The sequence below is a fragment of the Styela clava genome, chromosome 1 (assembly GCF_964204865.1).
Source record: "Styela clava chromosome 1, kaStyClav1.hap1.2, whole genome shotgun sequence".
Taxonomy (NCBI): domain Eukaryota; kingdom Metazoa; phylum Chordata; class Ascidiacea; order Stolidobranchia; family Styelidae; genus Styela; species Styela clava.
Genome location: NC_135250.1, coordinates 14585355 through 14602312, shown reverse-complemented (window position 1 = coordinate 14602312; position 16958 = coordinate 14585355). Strand labels below are relative to the sequence as shown.

The following is a 16958-nucleotide window of genomic DNA, read 5'->3' as shown; positions in this document are numbered from 1 at the left end:
TTCTCTTCGAATACTGGACCAATTGCTTTGAAATTTTTAGTGGTTAAAGATAAAAATTTTCTCCAGAAGGCTATTACTTCTTTTTTCGCTATGACGTCATCAAAATTATGTGACTCTACGTGTCCATATATTTGAGCATAGCTCTCTTGTTTATTATGGCGTTATAGGTCTTTTCATATATATTTAAATCTATAAAAGTGATTTTATGAGAGAAAAATTCAAAAGTGGGGTTAATAATCCAAAATAAAAAAATTAGGCGTGGTCCGAATACCCAAAAGGTCCGGATTTGGATCGCGGTCCGCCAGTTGAGTAGGCCTGGGCTAGATCAAAGAATGTGTTCTGCTGTAAGCAGTGTTGGGTATAAGTTCCTAGACTTCAATTTGCAAGTCGGGTCACCATTAATCTGAGTCAGGAGCCAGGTTCGAGTCCTAAAATATTTTATTGAAGCTCGTGCCCGGCGAATGGAGTCGACGTCGTTTTGAGTCGGATTCATAGTATTTCATAAACAACATTGCATCACATTGACACTGAAATTTCCATCTTGCGTCGAATCGACGTTATTTTGAAGGTCAAAATATGATTTAATCAAATATGAATTACTGCTGCAATAAGCTAGACCAGGGTGGTCCAAACCCGGGCCCGCCGCTTTATTATCTGTGGCCCGCCTCATATTCGGAGAGTAATCAATAAATCGCATTTCGTGTTGTTTCGAACTAATAAAATTAATCAGAAAAATCTTTTGACATATTGTTACATCACTAATGTCACTGAATTGACTAGTGTTATGGGTAGCCGGGGCAAATGGCGAAGTTGAATGATGTGCTTGGCAGTCTAAATTATTATCTGGCTTTCTATCTTTTTGGTCGGGAATATATGCTAACAATAGAGGCATCATAGAAAACTAAAAATCGAATGCGGATTCTATTAGCCTGGGATCGCTATGTCTGATAACTATGTGTTTGCACAATAAAAGTGTCTGTTTTGTATTGCACTGTTTACCTATTCTTGGCACTATTGTGGCCCGCGAACAATGAAAAAATAAATTTGTGGCCCGCGGATCCGACAAACTTGGACCACCCTGAGCTAGACAGATTTTCGATTTTTTGCTAGAATCAACTTGGTAAGTTGAATTAAACCGATTTTTGAAATAACTCTGACTCGCTCATATTCATCTTCGAGTTCCAAGTCAAGTGGACCTGGTAGTCGAGTCCGAGTCGTTTCGATAAGTTAACTAGAGTTGTGGCTACAGGCATTCGATCCCTTCCTTAGTCTGTTGATGGAATGCTAGCAGACTGATCTAATAACAATGCAATGCAGCTTGACTCGTGTTTCAATATTTTAATAGCATGAAAATCAGCTTCTACAGGACAAAGTCCAGAAATAATGCAGTAATGTTATCAAACATGAAATATTGTGTCCCGGTTATATGCTAATTAGTAATTACAATGTTGAGACTGCGGTAACTAACATTGAATTCGGTGCTTCTCGGACAGATTATTTTAACAAACTGTGTAAACAAGAACATAACAATCAATTACCTTTTCGTCAAAACAATATGCAACTGAACTCAATACCAGTACCGGCTCATATTTATACATGCAGATTCAAACAACAAAATTTGACACTAAAATAGTATTGATATAGCCATACTAAGTCTGAACTATACAGGGACAGCACTAACTCGTGTTACAGCTTACAGGCCAGAGACAGGAAGTGACATGCATTCCAGAACATTCTAACTATGACGTCATACAATCTCGCCTGTCAATCATTAAAGACACTGCTGCAAACCGCTGCGATAACAAGAGTCTTTGATATACATGATCCGATTCGCCATGGACCCGAGTCTAGCAAACAATGTTTTACTACTAATATACTTTTTGAATTGGGTATAGATAGATCAATGGCCATTAAAAATTGCCTCTTCCGTAGAAGTTTTTTGGGATAGTATGACATAGTTTTTATGACAGGTACAAAAGTTGTGTATTCACAATCAAGTGTAATGTTCATGAGATATCCCAAAAATGTGGTGTCCCACACTTTCACAGACTTGTACCATCCCTACTTGTCGCCCAATTGCCTTAGAATTGTTCCAAACGTGTCACATCTGTACCAAACTTGTCTCACACTTGTGCCACATTTGTACTACCATTGCCCAACTTGATTCCCACTTCCCGACTAGTTCCACACTTGGAGAGTCCAGTAAGAAATTCAACGGACCAGCTGCTGTGCAAAAGCTACGACAAACACCAACTGGGCATCCCAAGTTGTCATCATAAAGGAACAAGTAAGCGTACATCAGTTAGACGTGTACTTTTTCAGACATGAAAAAGTCGGATTCGGCGGTCTGTCACTGCGATCAAATTATTAAGGAGTAAAACTGTTTCCATATTGTCGAATCTGAAGCGGTGGTTACCTAACTTTGTAGTAGCCTATATTAGATCAAAGTCTTTCTGCACAAGTGAAACTTCGTCGTTCTATTTGCAATAAATTTAACAAATATCAAATACTGGTACCAAGAACTAAGAGGAGAAAAATAGCCCGCCTTCTTCTCCAGGTGGCAAGCTTCGCTTACGTGTTACGATAGCAGCTCAGACCATTCTCTTTTTTAGTAGATTCCATTTTCTATTATGAGCATACCACATGGTGTTTTAGTTCAACGCCTGTTTGCTTCTCGTAAACATCGGTCAAGCAGAAATAAATAAAAACTCAAAAAACAAATTGCGCTATCGATTGAGTTTCTGTGAGGATAATTACTTGAAATTACTTCTTGAAAAATGACAGAATAAATGGAATAAGGCGATAAAATGGCAGGATACAAAATGAAGCAATCAAAAATGTAAATAAATTTAAAACAAAACGAAAGAAAGGATGATTGACATAGAAGGCTCTTGGTCTGTCGTTGGTATTTACAGCCTGAAATTTTCTGATGACAGAAGTATTCCCAACCCATAGTGAAATCTACATCTGGAGCTGACTACATATACCACTTATTATCGTCCTTTCCGAACCGGCGGAAGTAACCACCGGTGGGCTAATGTGAAATATAGAAGCAGTGGCGTAGCAAGACTCTCGTGATCCCCTGCAGAAATATTTCGTGGAAATGACCCTAAAAACTCTCGGACATAAGCTAAAACAACGCTTTTTTTATTTCGTCAAAAAGCATAACATGTCGCTATAAAAAGGCAATGGTAACCTCAAATTTGCCGTCTATTTTGGTAACTTTAATTTTTTCTATACGTTCTTCCTCTTCTGCCCTTTTTCTGCGTTTCTGTGCGCCACTGAGAGGTTTTGCTTTCGACATCATTCTGACAGCCTAAGTAATTTTGCCGGTGCAATCAAACCACCCGACGCCGACGACTTCTTGGCATTGTTACGTGACAAAACGATTTGAGCAGAACTAACATCAACGTTATAAGATGTGCATTACTTGATTTGCACTGCAGCTTTTGGTTTGCGGCTTAAATTCCTAAATTCTAACCGCTTGGGCTCCTTTGCGCTGTGGGCCCTCCAGCGACCTCGGGGGTTGCGGGGGTGGATGCTACGCCACTGCATAGAAGTTAACAGCTGAAAATCGCTCTTCACGTATTGTCTACTCTAGTGTCTAGTCCAGTGTCTGATATTGACCGAGAAGTTCCTGAAATGTATATCGGCGTCAGCAAAATTTGCATTTTGCATAAACAGTAGGATGAAATGGTTCTGCTTCATTATTTCTTACCAGAGTACGAAACCCTAACCTGGTGCACATTCTACGTTCCAATGTCCGCCATCTTGGTTCACATACTTCGGGAGTACCCAATGGTTCACCATATGATTAAGCTGTCTTGTCGACATTTCTTTACTCCAGGATAAATATGCTATCCTATTATAACCTATATTTGTACACCAGAACGCCTCATTCTCAAAGCTGAAAATTTCTTCTCATTCCTTCTCTTGTTGATAGCAGAATTTGAAAATATGAAGATGTCATTTAAAAGTTTAATTTAAAAACAGAACAAAAAATTAGGGATCGTACCGGAATCAATAGGCGGAATTGGAATTTTTTTAATAAAACCAAGGAAGAAATTGATAGGCCAAAAGAAAAAACTACGAAAATCGTATGTATCAAAGGTCTTGTCTTGAATAACCAGAAAGTTTTCTTTCGCTTGGTCTCGACATTTACAGGGGTTTCGCATGATTTCGGCCTATTGAAAAATTCCTTGTCGGCTGAAAACTCAAATGTGGTATTTCTATATGTCGTTATTATGTCCCAGTTTCGATGCTGTACGTGCATATTTAGACCGGTTAGCAAACATTCTCGCATTTGATACGTCACATGCATATAAGCCTAAATGAGACAATGCCTCCACACTTATGTGGTTGGATAATTGTAGTTAGTACACAAATTAAACGATTAGACTGTCATATATCTCAACAAAACCTATAATCCACTATTACGTCATGACATTCATAAAACCAAAATATAATGATAATTGATTTTTTTGTCCTTCATTCCAAGTGCCTCAGCAATCTTAATTTTAGGTCATAGTGTAAGATGCAATTTACATAATTGATTAAATGAGGACCATTTTATTGGTATGCTTGCTTTGGGGCATGTTTTCTTATGGAAACAACGATAAATGTATTACTTTACCAGACACGTGCGTTAATCAAACGCAGCTTAGAGTAAACAATAAACCATTAATCCTAAGACAAAGGTAGATTGAATGACGAGATTTTCACATATGCCATTATTTAGCAAGATATGAGCTGACGTTACCATCTGCCTGCTGACATAGTTTATCAAGGATTGTTGAGGAATCTTTGCGCTTCGACGCAGAAGAATTGTCTATATATTGCTCCAAAGCTCGTCGTATTCGCAGTATGGTAAATGATTTCAACGAGTCCACCTGTAAACATCTGACGAAGAAATGGTAATAATAAATATCAACTTGAAACACGATAACGGGAAAAGCAAATTCAGTAAATTGGAAATTTGTGAAAGAATGAAACCAAACTATACGCGTTCTCAAGTACGCCCTAAGTTATTGTTTTGGATTTTATACATGATCAAATTTTTCTCCGGAATCAAATCTCATCCTCTCCTGCTGCGAGATGCGTTTGATGCAAAAATAGCTTTGAATAAAATACACTTCGACATCGACGATGCATTCGGGCGATTTGTGAGTAATTTAATATTAATGAAACGTGAAAAAGAAGAATACAGTAAATAATATTAACGCATTTTCTTTCTCTCAATTTTGTAGATTTCTGAAGAACTGGATTGTCTACCTGGTCGCAACTGTAAAATTGACCCATCATCTTTAGAACTCAGAAATCTCCCATCGTGCACAGATGTTGTTGGATCACCGGTTAGTAAATATTTTTACATGAGTAAATCAACATCATCTATTCACATTAATTCACATCTTTCTACGAAATCTTCTAAATTTAGCTTTACCTTTAGGAAAACAATATGTTGCTTACATCTAACTCAATTAATTTTACTTTCAACCTTGAATTCGTCAGGATGAACATGTCAAAGCTTTTTCCATAATGTAGCCATGAATTTCAAATGTGATTTCACGTTTCTTTTTCTAGCGAACGGGAGATGAATGGTATCGTATTATTCAGTCAAATTATCAAAGCATGCATACGTACCAATATTATCTGTCGGAACACTTTCATGCAAGCGCCAGTAAAGCCATTTCGGAGGATATTAAGAAGGATCTGAGAATTGAGACAAAACTATATGCTGTATTTGCCAGACTCATTCGATCAGACGTGAGTGAAGTTTAAAACATTACCCTTTCATAAATAATTTTCGCTAACTAACGTTTCTAACATTATTCTATTAGATGCTTATTTGCAAACTGCTTCAAATTTCAACGTGTTGGGGATATTACATGCGCTCATAGATGCATCAAATTGAAGATATAGATGGACATCATCTTTTTAAAAACAATTATCTAGTTAGTACTTTCAGATGCTTTCATGTTCTTTTCTTATTATAGGTAAATCAACGCACTTGCAATCAACTTGTGGAATCGATCATCTCGGAACCTATACGATCTCTACCAAGCCAAGTCCTAGAAACAGCCAGGAGTTATCAATTTCTTCGTCAATATTCAGAATTTCTCATGTGTTTTAAACATACTTATGAACAGTTCACCGCATTCCGTCCAAGAATTTTATGCGACTGAAGCAAATGACATTTTTACTTTGCTATTTACTTGCAAGCTAAACTTTTATCGATAAAAGCAAATGTTGAAAATTCAACCTATCACACTTTCTTATGCACATATTTCTTCGCAATACGTATAGACAGTCGAAAATCACATTTTATTTATCATTGCCCTTTTATATATATATATTTTTGTTTTCCTACCGTAATTTATAATAGTTTTGTAAGATTGTTATTTATTAGAATAAATTATTGCATTCATAACCGTTTACGTAATTGCAGCACTGGGTGGAAACAGAATTTTCGAGCAATCCGAGAAACGTGCATGGTCCATAATTGCCAGAAACGATTTATTGATACATGATTCTAGGCGCTTTTATTATTATTTAAAAGAAAAAAGATTGTCCGTCATATATGTACGTTCATGTGTGTTTTGACAAGTCCCATATGTAACTCCTCACGATGTTTATTTAGCAAAATCCCGATATGAAGTTGCAAGTTACCAGTGAAGACTTATTAAACCTTGAGATATGCTAATTGGGAAGATGATAACACAGAGTTAAATATTCGATCTTTGCGTTGCGTCGTTGACGTTGAGGATTGAATCCAGATGTTCGAATTCCAAATTCTGTGAAGCATAGATGCATCGTATCGTATCGTGCCTTATATATATATGTGCCAAAGTATACATTCCATTTGCTTGCGGAGGTGTTGGACATTTATTAATTATGGATAACAGAAGGATATTCCTAAACATGCTGACTTGTTTTCGGTTTTCGACTTATCTTGTATACGAGCGAAACTTCCGTAGTCAAAAATCTTGCAAATGGAAACTGCTTAAAATTGATCGCCTCATCGCCTGATATAACTCCGTTAAAATATTTTAATGTGAGTGGAAATTAGATTGAACAGTGTCAGCCGAATGCATTGTTAGATATCCGTTTAACCGTCAGGTTACTTGACACTCTATATATGTATTTATATACACATAAATTAGGCAATGACCGCTTTGTCAATTTCCCTGCGCTGTCCATTTTGAATAGCTTCACCAACGTAATTATAAAATATTTTGACAAAAGAACCCTATTCCAATCCTCAATATTTCGATTTTGTCAAAAAACCCAAATGTATAAAATGGTTTCTGCTATTTTTTTTTAACGATAAATAGTAATTTGAATGAGTGACAACCACAGAGCAATCGGCACGGATAAACAAATACTGGGATATGCATCATATCATTTATGTATATATACACACACGGAACCCATCGGCTTTATATGTACAGATCGGTTTTATCAAGGACGTATCGTATTAACCTTGGAGCGAGGTCGTTAGAGGTCTGACGGATCAAAAATATTTGATCTTATACATCACAATTGATCCTTTGTTTTCTCTCATTGTATTCCTAATGATAAGGTGATGTTAAATATTGAAATCAATTGTCCGAGGGCATTTTTTAATTCCACGATAAAGATTCAATATCGCCCTCCTTAATATATGGTAGTTGGGGCAAATACTCAATGGTTATACTGTTTTGTATGTATGATTGCTTATGCTTGCACGCAAAAAAGGCAACATATTCCACTTTCTAATCACTTAAAATAAAAAACAAAAACAATTAGATCAAGTGCATCTAAATCGATTTTCTATCTTCTAGAACAGGGATGGCGAACCTTTCTCAATGAATGGGTCAAAAATTATATTTTTATCGCGGAACAGAAGACAGTGGGTCACAGATATTCAATTAATGTTTGTATCTATTAGAAACTTCTGAAACCAATCTTATATGCTTCTATTATAAGCTTCTTATGCAGCACTTCTATCAGGGACTTTTTATGGCACTCGATTAGAGTACGAAAACACGCATATGAATTCCCAAAAATGTTTAGTATGATGCGGCAAATTATTTTACGGTTCCAAAGATTTTGGAGGGAATTCCACTCTGATAGTGTTATATTTTTCGATGAGCTTCCAACCACATTACGGGACTTTTGCACTGCCCCATTGCTATTTCAGATTTCTAGGTTTTTATTTCAAGTCCGAAATTTTTTGTTTTTTCCACGGCATTGTAGGCGAGAAACTAATGCAATGCAAAATAGCACCTAGTCTAGTTCCTGTATAAACCCTAAAATAGTCTGCAGATGCACTTCCGAAAGAGACAAGATGTTGTGAGAAATGAACAGATCAATTGCATTGCTATGTCATAAACGCCAATAGCTGAATAACGGTAGACAACGGTACAGACATGCGTCGAAGATTGGGGGTTTTGAAAATTACCATACCGGCCCGGAAATTAACAATTTAAATATGAGCGATCGCAGCCCTGACAGCCCAACTGACGGTACATTATACTAGTTTAGTTATTGTTAGATTAATTTAAGGTCGGTTTTATCAATTTTTATCACATATATGTTAGCATTTTTTTTGCCTTGGTGGGTCACGAATAAAACGCGGTGGGTCGCTTTGTGACCCGCGGGTCAGTGGTTCGCCATCCCTGTTCTAGAATCTAGATCATCGTAGACGAGTAATTCCACTTTTCAGGTTGCACACTGCCCTCGCAGTATTACTAAATGAGACAACAAAATGAACAATTCAGAAGACAAAAAGCGAAAATATAAAGTGCTTTGTACGCCATTACCATTTTATTTTTTACGCTACCGCTTTCAAATTTTTTGGTCCGCAGCACTTTTCAATCTTAAAAAATCTCCCGCACCGCGCGACTCATGCAATTTGCTGCTTTTTGTAACGACACAAATTACTTGAAAATGCTACATGAATATGCAGTGGCGTTTAAATCAAGCAAAATAGTAAGAATTAAAATAATTTTAAAATATGAATGTTACATCAAGTTTTGAGGTGAAAAGAGCACTGCTCAAATGTATGGATAAGACTGACCGCAGTACCGGTAGTTACACCGAAGTCGTTTATCAAGACTGTGAGTCAGTGCCGGTAACCTGTGGAGCTTACAATGAAATCCGTCATCTGTTTATATAAGAACTTCAAATCAAAATCCCACTAAAATCACCGTACACATCTGCGGCAATTCGACATAGCTGACGGAAAGACACCAGCTGAACAATGAGCACCGACTCCGTCGGAAATATGCCAGATTGTGTTCCGCATCGAACACACTAACAACGGGTCTCATCATTTTCAGAAAACCGTGCTGAAACTATAGCTCTGTAACAATACCAGAGCTGAAATGAGATTACATAATAAGAACAACTCAAACGTCATTGATGTATGTCACTATACGTAGGCTACATTAACATGTTTCGCTATACATAAATGTGAAATATGGAACGCCAAATATAACGCGCTAATCGTCATATGCGATGCAATATAATGTCTCGGCACATCACTGCAAACAATACGTTTCGATTGAATTTTCTCATTTATTCTAATGAATTACAATTTGAAAGATTTATAGTATCACCCAAATCCCAAAATACCTATTCCTTTATAAACTCTGCACTCCAACCTTTATACTCTTCCTATATTCTCCTCTTCATTTTAATTTTTATCCTATATATATTGTTGAATATAATGTACAAAACTGTATTTTGTTATATATATATAACGATATATGGTTCACATTCGCCAATTCAATTTCTTGTGTTTGGTAATAAGTTAGGTAAGTTAAAAACAAAAGAAGGAAGCTATATTATGATGTCTAGTCCTCTGCTGTTTCCATATATGCAATCATTAAATATTCTACTCGCAGATTTATTTTTCGTATTCGAGGTCGTTTCGCTATTATCAAATGATTTCAATAGCTAGCTTGTTCAACATTAATGGTCTCTACATTAATAAAATTTACAAAGACCGATGAATCATCTATGATAAATTTGAAATGACCCTATAGTAATCGACAACCTTAATTATATTTCCTTGCCTGTAATTCATGACTATAACTGGGCAAACCTTGCTTAAAACTATAATAATCCCATAATCTATTCTCCTACCTCAGTATAATACTGCCTTAATTAATATATATATATATATATATTACTTTTGTATACGGATTGACAAAAGTTGATATAAAATGGACTCTAATTTGGCTAGTTTTTGCTTTAATTTGGTGACTGGCGGTGTAGCCCATCCATCCGTTCTAGTATCCTACTTGGCAATTCTGGTTGGGCAATTTGAAATTAGGGAAATTCAACTATAATCAGGTGGGTTACACGGATAATTTTTATTTCGATGAATTTGATTCTATATTTTTTTCAGAATTTTCTACATATGAAATTTTTGACAAACGCTCCAGCAAAAATAGACCGCTGTAAGGAAACGACATTTGATAACGCAATACTGAGAATTCATTCCACAACTTGTAATCACGCTTTACACCTGAGTAAATGGATAGTATATATATTTTGTCTCCATAATATACACGACATATAAATGAAGAATTCTGGAAAGCAAGCAAAACCTTTTGAAAGGTTTAAAACATGAGAAATATCACGTGCCCGATCACCAGCACAAACAAAAAAAAATCTACAAAAAATACAAACCCAGTTCAAACGAGACGTGAGCCAGAAAAAAAAAACATACGCGAATGTATTGAACTTTAGGGCTGTTACTTTCATAACAGTTTTGAAAGCTGATAATGACAAATTCAATCTGATACAATATATATATATGCCTTATTTTGAATGTCTTGAATGAATGGAAATACAAACATTCAATATTTTTGAAACTGGATGCACTGGCACTGATAAGGCAATACAGTATCCAGTTATATCTCTTATTATTAAAGTGTTGTTCATTTTGCACCATCTCTCAGTGGTTTTGCGATAAACCGAAGATATTTAGTATTAAATGTGAACCTTCATTAACCGATAGATTAATATTATTCCCAATTCTCACTTTTTTTACAATATGATCAATACAAATTAGATCCCATAACACTAGATACTGTACAGCAGCTTGTTACAGTTTTATCAGCATCTCAATATTATGACCAACTTAAACAATAACAGGATGAATATCTTTTAAAAAATAAGAAATTGTAGGTCTGTATGAAGAATAATTGTCTATATTTTCACTTATATTCCATAACCACTTAGGCTACCGCATGCAGACATGTCTGCATGTAAGGTAATTCTGTAACTACCATGAGCTGAATGGCTACATCTCCTGTACAGTCCTTGAATGTTTGTATGTTGTTTCCTTTGATGAACCATCATCCGTATAGTATCACCGTCAACACCAATTTTTCATCCCAATGTTCCAATCACAACTTAATACAACCAAATACCCCAATATGAAATGAATGACTACTCGACTATTCACATTCGTACTGTGGCCAAACTAGATCCGTAGCTCACAATATGTTTAAGATGTCTTGTCGATTTTTTTTCTGACCCAAAGTGAAAATGGCCACTTAATAAGACCACTTAATAAGAAGACTGGCCCTACTGTCTGCTCCAGAAAAATACTTTTCTGCTTCTATAAACTATTCTCGAACCTCCTGAAGTATGCGCACCTAGATGGCGCACAACCTGAACTCAGATTGTGTACCAGGTTATGCGACATCTTGGTGCGCATACTTCTACTATACTCGTTATTGTTCCGTGAAGCATATGTGTTCTAGCTTTTAAAATTAATAACCAATAAATCAGACTAAATTGTTCGAGCGAGTAAGGTTTTGTACCCATATATATTTTCTGTCTTTAATTTTAATTCCTCTTCGCGCGATTGATAAAGGGTAAAATAGTAGTGTAATGTAACGCAGAAACGTAAACATTCAGAAAATATAAACATTCAGGCGACCAAGCAATGATGCTGTATGCGTGTTTTAATTAATCGAATACTTTTGGGTGAGCGAACACGTACCACTTCTTCTGACAAGACCTTTCAATCTGGAATCTGTACGTTTTCGGCCTTACGAGGTTTTATTTGCCCTCCTGATTCTGTAATCAGTTCTATTTATATTGTTTTCATCGAATATTTTATCGTCTATTAGGCTGATTTTGGAGTCGAAATAAACTTAATATAAAAGAGTCTGAATACGGAGGTCATATCAGTTTTTAGTCGCCAGTGTGGCCATGGCGTAATCCCCTCCAACGCTAATGAATAATAAGAGGGCCATGCTCAAAATATATGGACACGAAAAAGTAATAGCCTTTCAGCGAAAAATACAATCCTTAACCACTAAAAATTTCGAAGCAACTGGTCCAGTAGTTGAAAAGAAAAGTTGACTTTTTCATAACGATAAGAAAAATACCAAGAAAGACAACAACATAATACAAAACTATCTATAGGTCCACTTCGTGTCCAATAATATTGTGGCACAGATACCGGACTTGGGACTGGGAGAAAATTTTGTGACATTCTTCAAAATAGAGAAAATTCCGGTTAAGTTCGATTTACTAGGCCTCCTAATGGCGTATTGGAAAAGATTGCTAAATTTTCCTCGTTATGTGTGTAATATTTACTATTTCGTTTCCGTTTTGATAGGTTTGATTTTGTAACAGACTGCAATCAACACTGTGCCCAGCGGAATTAAAAGCTTGCCTCATTTATAAGGAGGCAACATGAACGCGAGATTCAAATTGCAATATTGTTTAGCAGCAAACAGGTAGGCGATAATTGCAGGTTTGAGTTCCGTCAACATATCATATCTATATATATCATATTAATATATCTTACATATATTGTAAAGGAAATAAACTTACCACTTTTGTTATATCAAGAGTCATACGAGTCAAAAAGTTTAATACCCTTAAAAAATTTGCGCTTCGTATGAATTAAGCAAAACCAGATGTATTGTCATGTATAACTCTGCAATTAAATCCTGCCCAAGGAGATGCACCACGCATCAATGAGTTCAAACAATGAAGGGCTTGTCATAATTGAATAAATTTAATATAATACAAAGCTGTGGAAAAAAATATTGGAATGTCTGCCAGAAAATCTAACATACATTTGCTCAAATCACAACTTAAACATTTTGTCAGTATGGTTAAGATGAACTTCAACAGTAGAACTTTGTGATGCAGTTTGATTTGTGATCCTACCTTGATGTACGACATCTCAAAATATTAAGGTAACAATAATTCAGAATCAAAAACAGAGTAAGTGGCAGTGACTTGGGTGCAATTATAAAGAAAACTGAATTATTTAGTCTTCAGGAGATTGATTCTTGTAACATATAGCAAAGAGGAAGACGCATTCAAAATCAAGATGTCGTAAAAATGCATGTCAAATTACATATAATGAGAATTTCAAATATTCTTTTAATTTGGACTGTTTCACATACTGTTGAGAAGATATTATTCTTATGAATTCATTAGCTACGACGCCTTACTCTTTGAAGTTTTTATATTTCTGTTGTTGAATTTGCAGTTTATTGCAACACTATTCAGCATGTAAATACAGATAATGGAAGGAGCAGAAGAAATATATGATCAAAATGATTTTTAAAAATTCCGCATTTTTCATTTTGTAGTAATGACTGCAATACCAAATAAACTGAATATTAGGATGCTACAAGCTACAAACAACTATCCTATTAAAACAGCATTAAGACCTGACATATGCGCCTTAGCACGATGCTTGATTAAATTTTATGCTTTACATGTTTCAACCAACATATTTCGGTTTGGTTATATCGTCACCCGATGTATGCGTAGTCAGGTGATTTCGCACCATTATTTTCAACTCTTCTATTGCATAATCTTCAGGTAATCGCAACTGTTCAATGTGACCTTCAAGGAGAGAAGAAGTTCCGCTGTACGGCATCGATGACAACATGTCATCACTCTGGTGTTGAAGAGATTGAACAATTTGATAAAGATTTAGGATTTGTTTTCCCATTTCTATAAAACAAAAATACCACAAAATCAGATTAGAAATTTAAGTATGGAAATAAATGAAAACATGATAAAATTGATAATGTTATATTATATAGTAATTGGATTTGATGATGATCTTTGATTGTAATACCAACCTGCTTTAGCCAGTCTATCCCTTGCATTTCGGGTCTCTATTCTTGCTACTCTATGACATAACGAAGTTATTGCTTGCTGTAATTCCTCTAAACCATTTTCCATCATCGGCATATCAGACTGAAATGTAAAAAATAATGAAATGAAGAAGTAAATATCCCAAATAATCGCTTTGAAAAAAGAATGTACACATATATATATTAATGAAAATTCATTTTATATGGAGAGAATATAAATGAGCATAGGGAGTCAATCTATGAACATGGTTACAAACCGATATCAAAATAATACAAACCTCCTGTAATTGTTGTATTTTATTATTGATTATGATGTAATCGAGATAAACTTTGCCTGCGAATTCCCAGTTTGGAATAAGCGATGCTTGGTCGCCCTCTTGGATTTGTTCCAGCAAGGAACGTAAATATGGTAGATAGTCATCAATGAGGGCATCTGAAACAAGTGACAAAGAAAAAATTAGAGAGATGGAGCCCAGGTGTATATACAATACACTTATATACATCTTACAATCTATTTATTTATTTATTTTGAATCCATTATTGAAGGTTACATACAAAACATATCTGTGAGTTAGCATGGGTATCCAAAATTGTTCTTATAAAGTTGTTCACAGCATGACACATGCATGAGCATGCACAACGCATATATCTTTAGGTGGACTGACACAGGATGCTTTGCTTTTGTTTTATTTGTGACACCTTACATATGTCAAGGCATGAGATAAAATCTAGTAAGGATGTGAGAAGTAAATACATGTAAAAACCCCATCAATGTTAAAGGTTACAAGACTACAATGTTAGATTCTCACTTTCAATGGAATTTTCAAGTTGAAATATGACATTTCATATTTATAATCTTTTTCAGATCTCTGTATTCAGGATATTCTTGAAATTCAGTAAATATATTTACAGGGAATTCTTGATTATTATTTAAAAATAAACTACAAAATATAGTAAGTACTTTAAAAATTATAGTATCCATTCATATGTTATATTTCATTATAAAAAGAGTAAAATAAAATATTTCAGTTAAAATTTCCTATTTTTACTCTTGGCTCCTCTATTTCAGATATTCTGACAATGACTTCAAAACTTTTGATTCCAAATTAAGACCGCAAAAAAATTGCAATACAACTCCGATATCAAATCTTGAACCAGCAAAAACAGCACAGACCGAATCAGTTTTCAACATTTTTATTTTTTTCTATAATCTCCCACCTGCAGCTATATGTCGCATTATAACATCGTGTCCACATCTCCATCGTTGTGCATTGACCAACTCTTCTGCTTCTCTGTATTTATCTTCTGAGAAACGAGAACGCAAAGCCTTAGCTTCACTCAACCAGGAATTGGGAATCGCCAAACTGCTTCTGAGAAAATCCTCCTTTTCCTGTATAATTATGAAATATCTGGTCTATGAAGAGTGAAAATGAGAACAAAAATTACAGTACATAATAACAGAATATAGAGAAATTTGACGTGCAATAATTGTAAAATAATATTTATTACGAGAAATCATAATTTGTGTTAAATTTATCAGGAAACGATACTAACTCGACTACGCTTTTTTCGATTCCATTCAATAAGAAATGCATAAAATACCTAATATTATACGATCAGTATTTCAAAAATGGTGAGCAGAAGCACAATGGTGAGTTCTTAAATGAGCCATGTTTGAATATTGAAGGTATTCAAAGTTATCACTTCACAACACTGATTTTCATTTCATAATGCTCCAACACTTTTTCTGTCAGTCTTACAATTTTTATGGTTTCACTTAGTTTTGAGTAAGTATTCGTGATATTTTATGATAAATGAAAAAAAATAATATAAAAGATTAAATACCTCATCATCAGTTGATGACATCAAATGATAACCCAGGAGATTTTTAACATGAATTTCTCTTTCTCTGTAAAATACAGAATTTTTGTTATTTAAGCATCATCAGTAGAATTTGATGATTGATATTACGGTACTATTAGTGAGTGTGGTTGAATAATATAAATTATTATTATTTATAGGTTGTATTCAAAGTTTTGCAGCTAGACACGATTCACGTTCCCTCAAGAAAACAGTTTTCATTCGTCAAACTCACATGGTTGTGAACTCTCACCCGTTTACAGTCAGTGTACCCACCAGACACAAAAAAAAATCATTTTTGAAGTTTTTTTTCAAGAACTCTAGTCATGGCTGCTTTGCTGCTTGACATGAATTGCTTCAAGTCATGTATCAATCAGTATTTAGTCATGTGCAATTCAAATTATAATTCCGTATAGTCTTAGTAGCTATTAGCAACTTGTGGTCACTGTAACTGATCAATCTCCTCATTACTGAGTGATTGCATGTGACCTTGCTTTGAGCAAACTTTCTTAAAAAATTGTGCAACTTCATTGAATATTTTTAAATTACAAGGAGTAATTAATATTACGATTCCGCAATAACCATGTATTATTTTCTAAAACAAGGTAACTTAATAAGTGGTCAATGCTATCAGATATATTGACTTGAGTACCAACCTGCTATTTTCAATATGCATCAAAACCATTGCAGCATACTGCCATAGGTCTAGAGCTGCTAACTGACTAGCAAATGCGACATGCAGTGAAGTTCGAGATGTTGGTTGCAGTTGGAGATGATACCCAGCCACATGCAGAGCACAGAACACTCTCCATGACACTCTCAAGTCAAGAGGATATGGTACTGAAGAGCCCGAGCTGAGTATGCTGTCCAGGTTGTGAGATCTGAAAATAGGAAATCAAAGAATTAAATATATGTTTGATGTTATAAATATTATTTCTGTAATTCTCCATTATTAACTTTTAACGA

The 16958-nt window shown here is 35.1% G+C and overlaps 2 protein-coding genes across 2 annotated transcripts in view; one reads left to right on the top strand and one right to left on the bottom strand.

Moving 5' to 3' along the window:
• The first annotated feature begins 4775 nt into the window (after positions 1 to 4775).
• Positions 4776 to 6298, top strand: LOC120325379 (uncharacterized). The gene is made up of 4 exons (XM_039391486.2): positions 4776 to 5162; positions 5247 to 5351; positions 5581 to 5763; positions 5994 to 6298. The coding sequence occupies exons 1-4, from the start codon at positions 4911 to 4913 to the stop codon at positions 6180 to 6182; spliced, it is 729 nt and encodes a 242-aa protein (XP_039247420.1). The 5' UTR covers positions 4776 to 4910; the 3' UTR covers positions 6183 to 6298.
• A 6705-nt stretch (positions 6299 to 13003) lies between these two features.
• LOC120339751 (nuclear pore complex protein Nup98-Nup96-like) overlaps positions 13004 to 16958 on the bottom strand; it is a 44110-nt gene continuing 40155 nt past the window's right edge. The window contains exons 30-35 of the mRNA XM_039407946.2: positions 16649 to 16873; positions 15978 to 16041; positions 15351 to 15522; positions 14411 to 14565; positions 14118 to 14235; positions 13004 to 13986 (exon numbers count right to left, since the gene is read on the bottom strand). Of these exons, the coding sequence (XP_039263880.2) occupies positions 13751 to 13986; positions 14118 to 14235; positions 14411 to 14565; positions 15351 to 15522; positions 15978 to 16041; positions 16649 to 16873 (970 nt within the window). The 3' untranslated portion in view covers positions 13004 to 13750. The remainder of the gene's footprint in view (positions 13987 to 14117; positions 14236 to 14410; positions 14566 to 15350; positions 15523 to 15977; positions 16042 to 16648; positions 16874 to 16958) is intronic.